The 18790-nt window shown below is 43.7% G+C and overlaps 1 protein-coding gene across 20 annotated transcripts in view; it reads left to right on the top strand.

The window, feature by feature from the left end:
* The first annotated feature begins 1721 nt into the window (after nt 1-1721).
* The window catches only part of SYNE1 (spectrin repeat containing nuclear envelope protein 1), a 457069-nt gene continuing 440000 nt past the window's right edge, over nt 1722-18790 (top strand). For 9 of the 20 annotated variants that reach the window (XM_032650745.1, XM_032650724.1, XM_032650725.1 and 6 more), the window contains exons 1-2: nt 1731-2052; nt 9121-9405. In XM_032650745.1, the coding sequence (XP_032506636.1) occupies nt 9339-9405 (67 nt within the window). In that variant the 5' untranslated portion in view covers nt 1731-2052; nt 9121-9338. Of the gene's footprint in view, nt 2053-9120; nt 9406-18790 lie in introns of all 20 variants that reach the window. The other 11 variants (XR_004352467.1, XR_004352466.1, XR_004352464.1 and 8 more) reach the window with 2 other exon arrangements.

The following is an 18790-nucleotide window of genomic DNA, read 5'->3' on the forward strand; positions in this document are numbered from 1 at the left end:
AATATTCAGTATATGGTAGGTGTTCAAACGGTAGTTGTTGAATAAATGAAGCTACAACACACTTCCCTGGGGTTTATGGAGAAAGAAAAAGAAAAAAAAAGACAAGCCTGTTCCAAAAGTCGATGATGTGCGTAGTCCCGCGGAGGATAAAATTGAGCCGAGAGTGGACATTCAGTTCATCAGGCAACCAGGGCCAGCCAGGCAGCCCTAGGCTTCTGCCTGTCTGTGCCTGGGAGAAGAGCAGCTAAATCTAATGAGGAAGTTTCAGTCGGTGGGTTGAGTTGCTTAGATGAAAGCACAGGCAGAGGGGAAGAACTCAGTCAGATCCTCTCCTCCTGAGTGGCAGGCCTGCAGCTTGGATCTCAGTCTGGTCCCACCCAGGCAGAGGGAGCTAACTGGCACCACTAGGCTCTGGCCGGTTATCTCCACAAGGAGCTCTGGGCATCCACGGTGAGTGTCACCCTGAGGCAGAGGCAGGCTATGTTGAGAGTGATCCCCAACATCCCCTCTCCAGGCAAGACTCCCTGGTGCAACCAGTGCTGTACTTAGAGATTCATTCTTTGGTCTCTGAGATATGTAAACACAAGGAAAGGTAACACATCAGGTGAGTTTACCAGATTCATGTCAGATATTATTTTGATGGAATCCAAAAGGGAGAGAATTTGAAGGAAATGCAAAACTAATCAGTGGAGTGTTGGCAGCAAGTGAGGAGGGAAAGGCAGGAGGCAAAGAAAAACTTCATCCACTTTAAAGCCCCATCCTTCCATTCTGCAAATGTAGAGAAGAGGAAAAACAATTTTCAGATAGAAAATTCGAGAAGGTAATTATTATTTTTAAGATTCTTGCAACATAGCTTCGATTATTTGAGTTGCCACAATCCTGTTGGACTTGGGCTTCGTTGTTGGTGAAGAGAGACTATGTTTGACTTTGCTTGGAAACCATAAAACCACAAGATAAATTCTTCCTAAGGCTACTAGGCAACCCCAGACTCTCCTCTACACCATGAGAAGGACTTGTGATGAAAGCCTCAGGGAGAGCGTGAGGGAAGAACCTGAAGGTAGTTCTCCAGGGTCATCTTAACGAATAACCAAGAATAAATACGATTCAGATGTCAGGTGTCTTCTCGGGAAATTCAAGCCTTATAAACCCATGAACAAAAATCTACAGTCTGACCAGTCTCCCTAAAATGATATGCTACTGATTTGACAGCCAAAAGGTCAGCCGTTAGGATCTTTTTGAAAGTTGATTTGAAAGGAGCCAGAGGAATGTCCTCATTGAACCGCACCACTTCCTTCCCGGGACCATCAGGGAACCTCCCCAGCCTTTCAAGATAGGTTCTGCTCAGGAAGGTCAGCAGGGCAGTGGAAACCTCAGGCAAAGTTAGCAAGCCAAGGCAGCGAATCCCCTTCCCAGCGCTCTCGGCCATTTCTCTCCTCCTCGACCTCCGGGAGGTGGACCCCGTGGAAAGGCTCCCGGAGAGGGAGGCTCACGGAAAGGCTTTGCAGCTGCGGAGAGACGCCGGAGGCCGTGCTTCTCCGGGAGGTAGGGAAGCGGGTGAGAGAGGCTCGGGCGCCCGCCCCTGGCTCTGCCAGGGACCAGCGCATCCTGGAGCCGGGCGCCGGGCGCCGGGCGCGGGGAGGGGCGTGGCGGCGCACGGGTCGCGCCGGGAACCTGCCTGGGGGCTGAACCCGCCTAGCCAACCTTCCCGAAGGGAGCTTTAGTGCGGGGGCGGGGGAGTGGGAGGAGGCCTGAACCCCCAGGGTGCACCCGGAAGGAGGACCGCTTGCAGAGGGAGGGCAGAGCCGCCGAGCAGCTGGGCGCAGGAGTGAGTGAGTGAGTGTGCGAGCGGGCCCGGGAGCGCGGCCGCGGATCCGCCGCCGGCGGGGAGCCGGCCCGGCGTGTTGTACTCGGTCACCAGGGCCGCCCGGCGCCCCGCTGCCCTGCAGCCGCGCCCCGGCTCCCGCCACCGCGGCCGGCCCAGAGCGCGCACCGGCACTGCCGCTGCGCTCGCTGCGCTACCTGGAACCAGAACGAGCCCGAGAGAGAGAGAAGGTAAAGGGAAGGAGAGAGGGAGAGAGGAAGGAGAGAGAGAATATGGGTGCAAGCAGCACAAATTGCAGACAAATTGTAAGCAAGTTTGTATGTGCGTGCTCGGGGTCGTGCGTGCTTAATGGGAGGGAGAGGATGGTGATGGTGGCGGTGGTGTGTGTACGTGTGTGATACTCAAGGATGAGGAGAGACGGAGGTGGGGAGCGTTCTCCTTGCATCTCATGCGTAGATACCCCTATTAATATCCCCCCTCTGAGTTGTCACTTCCGCTTGTGGCACTTCTTCTGGGGTCCAGTGATGCAGAAGAAAAAGGCAGCCACCCTCTTACTGCGATGGTCGAGACAGTTGCTACTATCAGATGGGAGATGTAGGGCGCTGAACAAATTCCAGGAGCCTCCCTTCCTCCGCTGCCGACTATTTTAGGAAGGGCTGGGGGAGGGGAAATGGGTAGCACGGCCCGGGGCTTGAGGAACAGCGGAGGCCGGGGCTTCAGACTCTACTCCAGCTGTCGCCCTGCGATTTCTGGCAGGCGGACCCTACGCTAGAGGGCAAGATAACTTTCATCTCCTCTCCAGAAAGATACGTTTCAGACAGATTTTGCATCACTGCCGGAGGGAGTTCTGTGAAATGGTGGTTCACAGAGCGGCAGGTGTATGGCAAAGGGCAGGAAAATATGCAAAATAAAGCAGCTATTAGCCATCAAGGAAAGAAAGCCGGCTGGGAAACGGGGTTCAGCGGGCTGCCTCGGATAACAGAGCTTGGAGGCTGCAGTTCAGGCCCTCTTCCACAAATAGAGTCAGGTTCAACCCTGGGGAGAAAAAGACACCAGCTGTGAAACCGGTCTTAGCATCCCAGAATGTCCATTTCAGAGCTTCTCAGTTTGGGGTAGAAAACCTGTATGCATCTGAAAATTTTCTGTAAATGTTAAGAGAGTTCAAAATGAATGTTTTTTTTTTTTCTCTCTCTCTTCTTTAATGGGTATCTATTTTTGTCTTCATCTGAGAGCTGTTTTTCCAAGGAAAGCGTTTGTATTCAGGAGCTAGACTTGTGTATGAGAAATATAATAATTTTCAATTAAGCAAAGATTATTAATATGACCCACATCTGCGTAAAATGCTGATTTAGCCATGAGTCATGAGGATTGTTCTTTGAGAGGCTTGCTGTTCTCCATGATGAAAAAGATTAATAGGATGGATAAAAAGTTCCTGACATCACCAGAACAGTGTAATAAAAAACACATCTGTTTTTTTCTTGCATTTTTGAGTCTGTTTATTACTTTCTGGCAATTTTAGAACAAAACGTGCCAGATCAACACTAACTTAATATATTTCAGGCTGAAGATAAAGACACATCTTCAGACTGACTCAGATAATAATATTGCTCAGTTATTACATTATAGCCTCACTTTTGTCTGTCTTAACTAATGATTTTTTTCACAAACTGGTTTATTTCTGTCCTCGTCCCCCACGTAAGAATTTTTTTCCACTTGATTCTTCTGTGCAGAGGAGTAAAGATTGAGAAAAGGTAGTTTATCGTTGAAAAATGTTCAAGAATTGCTTGTGTTAAGTGGGGAGGGTGCTACAGTAGGACCTGCTCGCTGATAATTATGCAGCCCACACAGCTACTTGGAGATGAAGGGAGGTGTCACTGAAACCGGATGTAAGAAACCCATGACTGGGCAAGGTTGGTAGCAATTTCTCCCCAGGGCAGATGGCACCAGCGCTAGATATAGCAGTCACACCCTGTGGTCTGAAGACAGGCGTGCAGGACCCAAGCCTCCCCTTTGAGGAAGTCTGCATATCTCCTTCTCTGAAATGTGTTAAATGTGTCCTTCCTTGTGGTCTAAACCAGTGAGAACTCATGTTTGGCACGAAGGGCAATATAGACTCTAGTAAAGCACGGGAGGAAGGTAGCAGGTATCTTTGGGCAAGATTTATACTTCAGGCTTACAAAAAAATGTTCAATCATGACATAGTATCTGTCATGCTGATCAGCTCTGCACTTCATCTTTTGAGTACTACATATTTTCGTTCTTCCAGGGAAAGGACCAATTTTTATTTGTTACCCTGTAAAATTCATGAGTGAATGATTAGCAGCACTGTTCACTGATAGCTGGTACACAGGCATCAGTAATATTTTTGTATTAACTGCAGGATGTCCCTCTTCCTCCCCACCATTTAGCCATCTTAGCATTCATTAATTAGTACCATTACTAAAAGATGAATAGAGAAAAACAATAATTAAATGTAAAATTAGACACTTATGTGACTCGCTCCAGCAAAGGACTTAGATAGAAGGGGGGTTGAGATGTATTCAGTAGCTTTTTTCTTTTTTTTTTTTTTTTTGCGGTACGTGGGCCTCTCACTGTTGTGGCCTCTCCCGTTGCGGAGCACAGGCTCCGGATGTGCAGGCTCAGGGGCCATGGCTCACGGGCCCAGCTGCTCCGCGGCATGTGGGATCTTCCTGGACCAGGGCACGAACCCCTGTCCCCTGCATCGGCAGGCGGACTCTCAACCACTGCGCCACCAGGGAAGCCCCCTGTATTCCTTTTTAATAGAACAAATAGGAAACTGCTTTAGCAGCCAGTTGTCCATTCTGCTTAGAGACTGGAAAAGTCAAGTTGTGATGATTCATTCCCGTGCTTTTCACAGGTGTTGGTGTTAAGAAGAGTACATTGTTCAGATAGGAGAATCCCAGATAGCAGATACTCTAAATTCCCTCTGCATCCCGCATGGTAAGCAGATGGTAGTGGTTGGGTATTCTCTTTGCTCCCACAGTACCTTGGATTTCTCCATTACAATACGCAACCTACTTTATTGTAATATTGTTTGTATCATCCCCTGCTCTGGTACATAAACTCTAAGAGGGGCTTATCTGTCTTGTTCACTGCTATTTACTCAGTACCGGTGTCCTTTACACGTGGTTTCTCAATACATTTGCTGTATGACATAATAAATACAGGAATCTTACCTCTCTGCTAGGTGTGGTGGATATAATTAGCTGCTTTATAATCTTAGTTCCTTCCCTGGAAATGATTAGAAGATGGTGCAAGGACTGTTAATTGGCACACAACCCATCAGTGTCTCCCTAAGTCTCCCTTCCCATCCCTCACCCTCTCTTCCTCTGCGCCCACCCCCCCCCCCCCCCCCCCCCCCCCCCCCGCCCAATATCCTGCACCTGATTAAAAACTCTTAATTAGCCTGGGACTCTTGAGATCATTGACGGTGCTGGACATTCCTCTCATGTCCTAGTTCTGTAGGTCATGCCCACATGGACAGGAAGAGGCAGAATTAAGACTCAGCTCCATGTCTCTTTTGGTCCAGAGTCTGTGCATTTCCCGTTACCACGATCCCATGTCAGGTGGTTGTTGAGCACCTCCATACACAGAACCAGCTCAAGATCATCCAGCTAGTCAGAGCAGAGCTAAGTCTAAACTCACATCTTCCTACATCCAGAACACATATCTTGTAAAAATCTCCTTTTATTATCTTTGTCTGATTAATTTGAAATTTTTATCGAATCACATGGCCCTTTAAATTTAAGTATCAGTAGAAAGCAAGGATATCATAATTTCACAAAATAGGAAATATGTGTGTACATGAATGGTAAAAGCAAAATATTTAATCTTATGTCTAAAAAGGGAAGGATGTTGCATCAACGTCTTTTGCAGTGGGGAGGAAGGAGTTTTCTGAGGGTAGTCCTGTAGAAAACTACACGTTCATACTTTAGTGAGGAATAGAGGAAAACAATAATTAAATGTAAAATTAGACACTTATGTGACTCACTCCGGCAAAGGAGTGGGAGTGAAAGTGATTCAAGAAAAACAAAAATACGTACTGGGGGCTAGGATGTGTTCGGGGATCTAGTTAATATCAGTGGGTGGGGATGTCAAAAACAGCATATAATCTCTATGCCTGCGGAATGTTCGCGGTCGGTTCAGGGCATTAGTAGGGAGATAAGACGAACTGTTAAGGATATAAGACAGGTCTTTGCGTAGTGTGGCTTGTTGGCTACTGGAGGAGTGGAGGGAGTTGGCTGAAAGTGTGCTGCTCTGTGAGCGGGGGCTTCGCGCAGAGTGTGGGTCCTGGGCTGGGGTCCAGCGAGCCTTTGGATTTGCTCAGCTGAGCGTGTGGAGGGGTAATTAAGATGCTGTTCAGCAAGGATGTGAGGGTATGAACTGCAGAGTTTGGGGAAATAGTGACCTGCACAGCTCCTCTACTACTGAGCTCGGCCTATGGCACCGTGGCCCACAGAATCTCAAGTCAGAGCCCTGAGAGTCATTCACGATCCCCTGACTACCTCACCCCCCACTCCCTGTCTCCCCCCAGTCACCAAGTCCTGCACGTTTTGCCTCCTCAAGATTTGTTTGGATTTTACCCTCTGTTCACCATCCTGTTTCAGTCTCTCATCATCTTCCACCTGGACGCCTGAGATACCTTCCTAACAGATCTTCCTGGAACTTTGAGCTGTCAACCTCAAATACACCCTTAAAAAATGTACCTAGAATGGGCTTCCCTGGAGGCGCAGTGGTTTAGAATACGCCTGTCAATGCAGAGGACACGGGTTCGAGCCCAGGTCTGGGAAGATCCCACATGCCGGGGAGAAACTAAGCCTATGTGCCACAGCTACTGAGCCTACGCTCTAGAGCTTACAAGCCACAGCTTCTGAGCCCATGTGCCACAACTACTAAAGCCTGCACGCCTAGAACCCGTGCTCCGCAACAGGAGAAGCCACTGCAATGAGAAGCTGGCGCACCGCAACGAAGTGTAGCCCCCGCTCACCACAACTAGAGAAAGCCGGCGTGCAGCAACGAAGACCCAACACAGCCAAAAATAAATAAAATTAAAAAAAGAAAAAGAGCAATGTACTTAAAAAAAAAAAAGTGTAGCTAGAATAACCTCAATCACACGTGGTCACGTCCAGCTTCAAAATCCCTCAAGGTTTCCTGTTGCCTCCTGGAGACTCAGGACCAGCTTCTGGGCAGAGCACACAGGGCTCAGCCATCTGGCTGCTCCCTCCTTTGCCAGCCTCAGCCCCAGAAGTCACCTGATAGAGCCCCTCACTGACTGTTGGCAGTTCTACATACAAATCATGCTGTTTCTTATGTCCATGCCTTTGCTCAAGCTATCCATCCTGCCTGGCATGCATCTTCTTTTTTTTTTTTTTGCGGTACACAGGCCTCTCACTGTTGTGGCCTCTCCCGTTGCGGAGCACAGGCTCCGGACGCGCAGGCTCAGCGGCCATGGCTCACGGGCCCAGCCACTCCGCGGCATGTGGGATCTTCCCGGACCGGGGCACGGACCTGTGTCCCCTGCATCGGCAGGCAGACTCTCAACCACTGCGCCACCAGGGAAGCCCTAGGGGAGCCATTTGTAAGATCCCTTAGGCACTTCTCACTGTCGATCAGTCTTCAAATTAAGGTAGCTTTGGTATGTGGGCTGGTGGAATGTTTTTCCCCAGGACATGAAGGCTGCTAACGGGTGTACAGCTCCAGTAGGGCTGCAGGCCTTGAGGCATGAGGGCCAGCCATTAGTAATTATTTCTCCTCTGAGAGTCCCTGGGGGAACCACCCACTGAGAGGTACCTCTCTAGCCTAGAAGCTGCCAAGTATTGGGTCCTGCTTTCTGTATCTTTGCAAGTTGCCAGGAGAAGTCTGTCTTTGCCTTCTTACCAGTCAGTGCTATTCCCTGCACCACCTACCCGTAACTTGCTAAGTGACCGGTACACCCTTTCTGGCCCGAGAAGTGTGCAGGGCAGAACAGTGTGCATGTTTTACATCCTTTTTGAGGTAGTGGTCTAAAAAGATGTTATCAGCTTATTCGTAGAATCTAACTAGGTACCAGTATATACTAGTGTTAATGCCATTTAACAAATCAGTTGTAATCTGTAATTACACTGTATTACTTAACCAATTCTTCACAAATAATACAAGTTTTATGACCACACGTTCACGTTATAATGTTTGATCGCACTCATAGACACCTCTTATTTCCTTGCCGAAGTTGGACCATCCCATAGATGAAGGTGGACCACACACATAGATGCGTTGTTTTCTTTACCGTCTTGCTTTTGCTGTCCTCCCCTGCCCCCACCCTGTTTCTTTTCTTCACCTCCATCATCATAGCCCAGAGATGAGTTTGAATTGTAAAAGTAGCATGCTCACATAAGCCCCCTTGGTTTGGTGTCTTGGTTAAATTTCTTTTCTCTGGGTACATTTTTCACCCTCCTCTTCTTTCTGTCATCAGTTGTCCTGTTCGTGGCAAGGCCTCCTCTTCGGCTAACCCTAGGATTAGGAAATTCATGTTCAAAGTACATGTCTCCATGTCAAGATTTCATCAGCTACTCTCTTATCTCTTTTTTACCTCCCCCTATCCAGCATGATGAATTAAACTTGATCGAAGCAGAGAATACAGGAAGGAAAGAGGTTGGAAGGAAAATGTCCTCTCTGTTAGCCCCCCATCCCACCCCAGCCTTCCAACTTACTTTAGAATCTTTCTATGGGGAGGGAAAAGCTAGATCAAACCCATTTGTCTTCTAAAATGACAAGATTTGAAATTTGAATTTCTAGAATGAAATAGTTTTATATTTATCCTGTTTCAGTTCATCAAATTTTAGGAGCTAAGATCTGATCTCATTCCTAAAAAGTGTACAAACACAACAGAGCAAAATAGGTGTGCAAAGCAGGCTGAAATAGCCCAGATAAGAGAACCTGTGAATATTAGGAAATAGAACCGGCGTTTTGAATACAAGTACTTTCACTTTCATAGATCGATGAAAAAGGTCTAGTTTAAATAGAAAACATGGAAAAAAATGAACATTTCTCCTTTTAGCAACCAATTTTACTGTGTATGTTTTGATTATGTGTTTATCAAGTACCATGAGAATTCCTCAAAGTTGCCTTTATAGTTTATAAAGTTTATAGTTTATAAGTATTTTTACATTAGTTATTTCACTTCAGAAATAAGAGATGAATCATCTCTTCAAATTGAATAAAGACAGCTCTACTTTTTGCACTCAGGTGACCTATATAGATGTTTTAAAAATATTGAACCTTTTCTGTTTGGTTTTCAGGTTCCTGAGTTCATTTAAGAGGACAGTCTTAAAGCAAAAGAAGGAAAAAGAAGTGGTTGGATTTCTGGGAGATCTCTTCGCTGACTGCTGTGAGTGCCTGGGATTTGTCCATGACTCGATAGAACCGGAGAAGTTCAAGTATGTTTTCTGGAGGGACCTAGGGCTGCACTACGTCAGGCAAAGAGTCTCCAGTGGTGGTTCCACGCCAAGGTGGGACCATGGCAGCCTCCAGGACAGCCTCGCGGTCTTCTCGGGACATCGCCAACGTGATGCAAAGGCTGCAAGGTAAGGGGCAGAAATGTCAAGGGTTTTTTGTTTTGTTTTCTCATATGCTTTAAATTTTACATGCCAGCTTACCTCAGATTCTCTTCAGTTTGCTTGCGTTTTTGTTCAATTTTATGAAGCTGCAGCAAGGAATAGCACCGTGATGGCTTTTATCCTAGTGTTTTCAAACTAGTCCGTGCTATTTTAAGATGCTGTCTTCTTTAAGTAGAAAAAAGACGAAGCTCCTTTTTTGGTTTCGTGTCTGCATTAGCGTGACCTTAATGGCTATTCAGTTCAGTGTCTGGCTGAGAACTGAGTCATCGGCAAACTGTCTTTCAATAAAAAATGACGATACAGCACCATGACAAGGCCTTGATAAGGATATCATGAAAATGGTGGACAAATAACTATATGCCACAGTCAGATAAGTAAACCAGTGGTTTAGTTATCCCAGCGAGAAAGCTCATGGACATCTAGAAAGTCTTTAAGCAAAAAGAGGCCAAAAGGCCCAGAGGGGTGTCATGACCTGACGAGACTAATGGCTCGTGGCCCTGTGTGGACTGGAACCCCGTCCTTCACCTGTGTTCTTTCTCCAGCACCAAATGGTTTTACACAAGAGAGTTAACAGGGAAATGTTATGGCAGCTCATAGATGAATTCTTCAGTGTGAGTGGTTCAAGTTCTTTCATTTGAAATTGAAACTCATAATTTTCAAAGGAGTTTTTGGAAGTTAATAACACTTTGGCCAATTTATGAATGGATTTTGCATTAACAGAAAGATTGGAATGGCTTGTGACTGGGTTAATTCCCAGAACCTTGTCCTTCCTTTCCTTTTTAAGTGAGTAGTTGATTTTTACTTTGTTCTGGCTCCTAAAATCAAAGGCTGTGTACAGTATGACTTCCATCTGAACTAGAAAAATATTAAAATAGGCTTTAAAATACACACTTGAATACGTGTATTCCTTGAACCAGAAAAAATAAATCATCATCCACACCTACATGAAAAGAATGCTTCTTTTGTCCCAGTCCTCCTCTTACTTCTCTCAGGCTTCAAATGGCTATTTTCAGGATACAAAGCTGGCCATACTTAGCCGTGTTTGGCTCTGGGCTTTGTCAAGCGAGCTTGAGCGTCATACTGTAGCTTGGCTTTTAAGCATGTGGCTTTGCACCGCAGCCGTCATGTTAGTCTGTCACAGCCCCACTTTCCGGGCTTCTAATGCTTTTAATACGCACACAAGCAGTCATTTCCGGTTAGGCGCTTTTCACTTTCAAATACAGACCAGACTCTCACCTCTGGCTGTTCATGACCCGGAACATGCTCCGATTCATAGAAAATCAGGCTATCAGTGGGAATGGGTGTTTTTCTTTGTCTGACCGGAGACCACCAATTTGACTGAAGCTCCTGCGGTCACGTGACCCCCACCCATGTTCATCTGCCTGGGCTGATTTGTGATGCTTCAGTGCAAGCAGCGTTTGTTTCCCAACGATTGTGGAAAAATCCCACTCGTCACGCTGGAAAGAACCTGGTTAGATAAAAGACCAGATCCTTGCTGAATGTGTGGGCATAAACCTCCTCCATAGGCTGAAAAACCTTTGACTGGGTCTCCCCATTGCCAAGGATCTCCAGTTTAAGTTGTACATCTTTACTTGGATGGATGGAACACTGAACGTGGAGTTCTTTACTCTGTCTTATCCGTCTTTGCCGTTTGCCTGGGTACAAATGACTGAACCATTTTGTGCCCCAGTAACCTCAGCTTCAAAATGATGGAATGGAAACTTAGGGTTCTTTGCGAAAGTGTGGGAAGATGCTTAGGTAATGAAGCAGATTTTCCTTTGAATGACTAAATGTGAAAATTCTGTGGACGAGATACATATTGACAACAAAGGAAAGGTGTAGTAAGTAAGTTTGAAACACTTAATTCAGAATCAGATTATGGTCGTACCAGCACTCTACTCTTTATACTTATTTTGGTTTGAGTGAAAATTCTTTTATTAAAGTAGTGGTTAGAGGTGAGAGGAGAGGGAAGGGTACTGATGCCTCAGTGTTTTATTTTATTTTATTTTTTTGTAGTGTAGCAGCGTGGATGGGCTCGGAGGACATGATGCTAAGTGAAATAAGTCAGAGAGAGAAAGACAAATACTGTAGGATATTGCTTATATGTGGAATCTAAAAAATACAACAAACTAGTGAATATAACAAAAAAGAAGCAGACTCACAGATATGGAGAACAAATTAGGGGTTACCAGTGGGGAGAGGGAAGTGGGGAGGGGAATATAGGGGTAGGGGAGTAAGTGGTACAAACTGCTATGTATAAAATAAATAAGCTACGAGGATATATTGTACAACACAGGGAACATAGCCAATATTTTATGATAACTATAAACGGAGTATAACCTTTAAAAACTGTGAATCGTTGTATTACATACCTGAAATAACATAAGATATTGCATAGCAACTATACATCAATAAAAATTTTTTTATTAAGGCGATGCTTAGGGGTGAGAGGAGACAGAAGGGTGCTGATGGCTCAGTGCTTTGTTCATTTGTTTGTTTTCGTGGATGTACAGATGGTTTTGCTTGAGAGGTGGGTGGAGTGGGGGAAAGCCCTGGAGTCCCACCCTCCCCGCACCCTAGGCCTGTGACGGTAAATGTCCTAATTTAGCATCTATGTGTTTAGGGACCCCACTTGCAAAATGTGGACTGTTTTCACCCTGCTCAGCCCTCTCAGGATTGTTGTCAAGCTCAGTGACATAACGGACAAAAGGTGCTTTAAAAACTATAAATACTGTCATATGGTCAGCTGTTCCGATTGTCATGGAAGAAAACTGGATGAGAAGGCACAGGCCTGGCAGTTTGTTGCAAATTGGGCTAGTCATGCAGATTTGGGGAGGAATGTTAACCGTGTTTTTTATATTCTGTATTGTATAAAGCAAGTAACTGTATTACATAATGAAGGGACTATACTTAACTGTATAATTTTTTTCCTCTCTAGTATAAGAAAAAGTTATAACATGTCCTAAGGGTACTTGACAAATTTAGAACAATAAACCTTACAATTCAGAAGGAGAGAAAATTCCTGAGCCCTAGATACTTATCACTACTTTTAGCATCAATTATGTCATAAAATAGGTAATTGGTGACAACAAAATGTAAGGTCTGTACAAGATGCAACACGTCTAGCCTGCAACAGTGAAAGCCAAATGACAGGGCTGGAAGGAAAGGTGATCTGTGGATTTGTCTGTTAACATATTGATCTGCTGGGTTAATTTTGCCGATTCAGCTGCCAAGGCCTCCTCTTCATCTCAGCTCTCACTGTGCGTCCTACTGATGGCTTTGAACCCAAACAAGAGTCAGCCGGCCAGAGGAGACCTGTCTTCTGCCAGGGGTATTGAGTAACTTTTCTTGTCTGCTAGAACCTCCAAACCAGGGACCAAGGTCCTAATAAACGGAGGGCTGCTATTATTACCCAGATAATTAAGACAAGTGAGGGAATTTATTTGAGGAACAGGAAATTTTTATTAACTTAAATAGAACCAGAGTTGCTATTTTCAAAGTTCAAATATATAAGAACATTCTTCTAGAATCCTCTTCTCTTTGCCTGGATAGATAATCCACACAACTAATGTTTTTCCCCCACTCTAGGGTTTTATTGTCATATCAGCTCCATGTATAACTAATAAAAAGCATGTAACATTGAATAATGGTAACTTGGCTTTCCTCTCTTGCTTATTTAGTTTACAACCATAATTGCTGACTGTTTTTCTGCTTTTAGTTTTTACTTCCAGTGCTGTGAAATTAAGGCACACACATAGATTGCTACATAATTTAGCTGCTACTGTAGCAGTTCAATATTTCACCTTTGCCAGTATTTGTACTTGTTCGGGCATAATGTTTTAGGCTGGGCTCCCGAATTATGGATGAGTGGACAGACTGCAATGAAGAGTTTTGTTTGCTCTTAAGAAGAATGAATGTTTCTGTAACTTTTATCCATTTAAATATAAGCAATTTAATATTTAAATAAAAGCAAATATTAGACACTGGCATAATACAGGGCATTTTAAATTTTTTTTTTTTTTTTTTTTGCAGTACGCGGGCCTCTCACTGTTGTGGCCTCTCCCGTTGCGGAGCACAGGCTCCGGACGCACAGGCTCAGCGGCCATGGCTCACGGGCCCAGCCGCTCCGCGGCATGTGGGATCTTCCCGGACCCGGGCACGAACTCGCGTCCCCTGCATTGGCAGGCGGACTCTCAACCACTGCGCCACCAGGGAAGCCCAGGATTTTTAAATTAAAGTATCAGTGTTGATTATTTCAAGGCAGGGTGGCATCCATGCAACCTTACAGAGCAAGTGGTAAATGCCAGAGAAGACTCAAATGGGCAGGCTAGTGTGTCACATAGAGATCAACTTAGTAAAAAAGAAGGATTGTTGACTACAAGGTTAAACTTTGATTTTTAAACCTTGTGAATAAAATCAAAGAGAGACAAATGAGGAAAGGAGTAAACATTTACTCTTGGAGATATATCTATGAAATTTGCTAACTGTTCAAAAAAAATAATCATGGCCTTCCCCTAAAATTGTTTTTATGATCAACATTGAACTTTTTTGGTTAAATATAGTATTTCCTATAAGTCTATTTTACTGTAAAAAACCCACAAAACCTTCAGACTAACAAAAAAGCTTACTGAAAAGTAGAACAAACAACTATAACTAATGAAGACTTAATTTTCTTTTAGCTTAACATCAAATAAGCATTGGTAGGAAAAATTTGCCATCTTGTGGAGATTCTGATTTTTTATAGCACTTTAAAGATTAAGTTTTGTTGCTTTGACTTAATGAATCTTCTTATTAAACTACAGAGTAGTGTCAAAGATCCATTTATCATATTTAGGCTGAAATTCTCCTTTTGGTTTAATCTCTTTCTTTCTATAATGGACATTATATGACAGCATCTCAAATTTAAATATAACACAAAACTCAGCAAAAACAATGATGTTTTGGAACATCATAGTTCAATAAATATTTGATGAACAAGTAGATAAATCATGATCCCTAAATTAAGGAATCGAAGATGAGATTAGTCAAAACATACGTTAAAACAAAGGAAGAGGGGCTTCCCTGGTGGTGCAGTGGTTGAGAGTCCGCCTGCCAATGCAGGGGACACAGGTTCGTGCCCCGGTCTGGGAAGATCCCACATGCTGCGGAGCGGCTGGGCCCGTGAGCCATGGCCGCTGAGCCTGCGTGTCCGGAGCCTGTGCTCCGCAACGGGAGAGGCCACAACAGTGAGAGGCCCGCATACCGCAAAAAAACCAAACAAACAAAGGAAGAAGCCAGTTAAATTGGCTTCTACTTTATTTGCTTTCTTTAAAAAAAATCTTTAACTGAATTTTAATCAAAATTGGGTTTTGACCATAAAATCATTTTAAGGACGCCTGTCCAGTCTGAATGGGTGACTGTATTGACCCCTCAGATGTGTGTGTCGTTTTTGTAACTGTCGTGCTTTAAACACACTTTTCCTTCCTAAACATATATTACATGTTCATATTACTATTAAATGTATTAAAGCATTTACATTTGTATAATGCCCTATCCTCCAGGCTTTTCCTTTTGCAGAGCCTTTTATCCACTGTGCATTATGGAGAAAGTGCCTGAAGCCTTCAGGATTTTTAAAGGCCTGTAAAAATATTGGCTCTCAAATAGAAAAAGAAAACTGCTAAATCAAAATTCACAAAAGTTTACAAATGCTAAAATTATGTCAACTACCTTGAAGGTAGAAATTGGGTCAAACGCATGTCAGCGCCCTATACATTGAGTAGCACAGTGCATTTCCTAGTATGGACAATTCATAAGTATTGTTGAGTGAATATAATATAAATACTTAATATCAGACTGATTTTCAGCGGTGGAAGCAGGGAGACTAGGAGGGTCAACTTTGATAACTCAGAAGAGAGATAAGAGTGGCTTCGACTAGATATTAAACAGTGGATAGAGACAGAAGTGGTAAAATCTAGATATATTTTGAAAGTAAGCCAAGAGATTTTGCTGATGGATTGGCTGTGGTGTGTGAGAGAGAGGAGTGAGAGTTGGCCCCTTCATTTTTCATTTGGAAATGAGGAAATATATAAGACTGTTGGGAATAAGGTTGAGAAGGAAAATCAAGAGCTCTGGGGGACATGTTACATTTTAGATGCCTGGTGGACATCTAAGAGAGTAATTGAGTGTCTGGGATTGTAGAGATCAAGGGAGAAGATACAGCTGGAAAAAAAACATTTGGAAATCATAAGCACATAGAGAGTATTTAAAGCTGTGGATGGGTTGACACCACCCAGGGAATAAGAATAGATAGAGGGCTTCCCTGGTGGCGCAGTGGTTGAGAGTCCGCCTGCCGATGCGGCGGACGTGGGTTCGTTTCCCCGGGTCCGGGAAGATCCCACATGCCACGGATGCGGCTGGGCCCGTGAGCCGTGGCCGCTGAGCCTGCACATCCGGAGCCTGGTGCGCTGCAGCGGGAGAGGCCACAAGAGTGAGAGGCCTGCATACTGCCAAAAAAAAAAAAAAAAAGATAGAAAAGAGGTTGAGAACTAGAAACATCCAACATCAGGGGCGGGAGGATGAGGAGAACCCCACATATGAGACTGAGAGCTGCAGCCTCTGTGGTCAGAAGAAAAGAAGACAGAAGGCTTCCCTGGCAGCCAAGGAGAAAGTTCAAGGACGGAGTGATCAATTGTGTTGATGCCGTTAATGCTCTTTACTGTGTGCAGGATTTCAATGTTTATAGCACATAAAAAGATTATGTGTTTTTTATATATAAATAACAGGCCTGAGTTGATGCATATAGTTTCAAATCATTTCTGGAAGAAGAAAAAGAATGGTCCTGTGCGTTGCCCATAAAGAGTTGCAGGGTTCTTGGAAGTTAATTGGATAAGAGCAATTCCTTAAGAATTAATTATATAAATAAAATTCTGTATTGATGTTGAGCCCAATCAATAATGCATCCTAAGGATAAAATAGCTCTCACTCAGGCCCTAATCAGTTCTCCATCCTTGTGGAGTTGGGGACCCTGCTATGAACTGAAGGATTGTCCTCGTGAGGATGGTGCGTCCACTGGATGCCAGTTCGGACACCTGTGTGTGACTCTGGCATCTCAGTGCACCTCCTTCCCTTCATAACTCTCCACTTGCACCCCTTGACTTTATCTTTCTAGACTCGTTCCACATAACAAAACTAAGAGCATTCCTCTCCTGTTTTGGAGAAAGTCTTTATGGAGTCGGTGTCATCTCTTTTCACTGCTTTGGTCATTGTTGAGTTAGCTCCTCTAGGACATAATGAAACTATGACATTCAAGGTGTTTGGATTATCTGAATCATTGTGACGACCTTGGAATTGCCCCTCCATTGAGACTGGGGTGGTAGGTACCATTCCCCAAAATGCTGTAACTGAATTTGGGAAAACGACGTTTGCATTTGGGGGGACTCTTTCAGTCATTGTGCTGGTAGTTATTTAACTCTGCCTGTGTTGAGTCAAACCTGGGTTGGCCTCTGTAAGAAAATGAAGGCCACACAGGTGCCCGTGAACTTTAGAGTTTCATGAATGTATAATTTAGGTAATAGATACCATAAAGGGAAAAGTGCTAGACTTTAAATGTCATGTGATATATTCCTGATATATCTTAAAAGCCTTATAGAAACAATTCACACCCCAGGTTATTATTTTTCTCTTATATTTTCCTTCTAATTGGAGTTAATGAGAATATTGACACATTTTTTATGTGGTATTCACACCTAAATACATAGTTCCTGATCTTTGCATGACATTTGTAATTAAGCAATTATCAGTCATAGGATTCAGTTAATCATGTACTCATTTAGTTAGAAGTTATCGTGTAAGAATATATGCCGCTTTGCCATAATTCTGAGGACAGGCAAATCATAATTTTCTGTTTGTTTTACTCAATAAATGAATGAAAATGGAGAAGGAGGAATTGACAACTGCCTCAAACAGAGTCAAGGTGAAATGGTTTATGTAAGATTTTAAATTCCTTGGATGTAGTGAAGTTTGCTTTAGTATTTTTTAAATAGTTTCTATGGTAAACCTATGTTCTTTTTGTTTCCTCATTGTTCACAATGACCTCTTGGATTAAAAACAAACAATTCCTTCCTCTGCTGATATTAATCTTTCATGTTTAGTAAACACTGGTCCCCACCCATGTTTTAAAAAAATTATTTACCTTGAATTATACAGCTGTTCTCCATTCTTTTGCTTCCTTTCTCCTCACGTGTCACCAACATTGTTCACATGGCATTTTAAATCCCTTTTATCTATTTATTCTTTATTATACTGATGACTTGTTTACTGATTTGGGCCAGGAGCCTGCACGTCTGGAGCCGGTGCTTGGCAATGGCGATAGGCCACAAACAGTGAGAGGCCCACGTACCGCAAAAAAAAAAAGCAAAAAGAAAAAGAATAGATAGAAAAGAGGTTTGAGAACTAGAACATCCAACATCAGGGGCGGGAGGATGAGGAGAACCCCACATATGAGACCGAGAGCTGCAGCCTCTGTGGTCAGAAGAAAGAAGACAGAAGGAAATTTTGAAATTTCCAGGACTTATCTTGTGGGTTTTTTTTGTTATTGTTGCTGATTTTCTTATTATTTTATGGACCATGGTGTTCATGTTGCCAAGAATTACACTAATTACATACTCATGGGTCACATTTTTCAGCTCCTTTACTTTTCTGAGATTTCTCACAGATTTTTATCCACCTTGTGGTTGAAATGAGCATTCATTTGCTCTAATATAGAAGAGAAAAATGTGGAATTCTTACCCAGAAACCCGGGAGCTAAACAGTACCCTTGATATTATAATGAAAGAGATGTTCAAAATACAACTCCCGTTGGGTCTTTCCCCCCGTTGCAAAGCCTACAGTGACTCATCATAACCTTTAAGATAAATTCATTATTTGAAATGGATCTTCCTATGTGGCTCCTTTTAACTTCCTGTCTTTGTTTCTGATCACCCTCCATAAATGGTGTTGTTTCCACCACCCTGAACCACTTCTGGTTTTCTTCAAGCTAATTTCCATCTCACTTCCATGTGTTTGCATGTTCTCTTTCTCTCTGTGTCTCTCTCCCCTTTTTCTTTTTCTTTACCTAGACTTGACTCAGGCTTTAAGACTCAGATAACACATTGTCTCCACTCTCCCCATGCCACCAGCCAAAGTGAAATGACTCCTCCTTTGTCCTCTACTGTCAGTATGCTTCTGTTAAAGTATTGATTATATCAGTCTGTCATGGTTTGTTTCTTTCCCTCTGTGTCCCATTAGAATATTTGAACCTTGGGGGTAGGGGTCTTGTCTTAGTCAACTTTGGATATCCAGTACTGAGCACAAAACTTGACATGTAGTAGGTACT

This window comes from Phocoena sinus, chromosome 12, assembly GCF_008692025.1.
Source record: "Phocoena sinus isolate mPhoSin1 chromosome 12, mPhoSin1.pri, whole genome shotgun sequence".
NCBI classification, from domain to species: Eukaryota; Metazoa; Chordata; class Mammalia; order Artiodactyla; family Phocoenidae; genus Phocoena; species Phocoena sinus.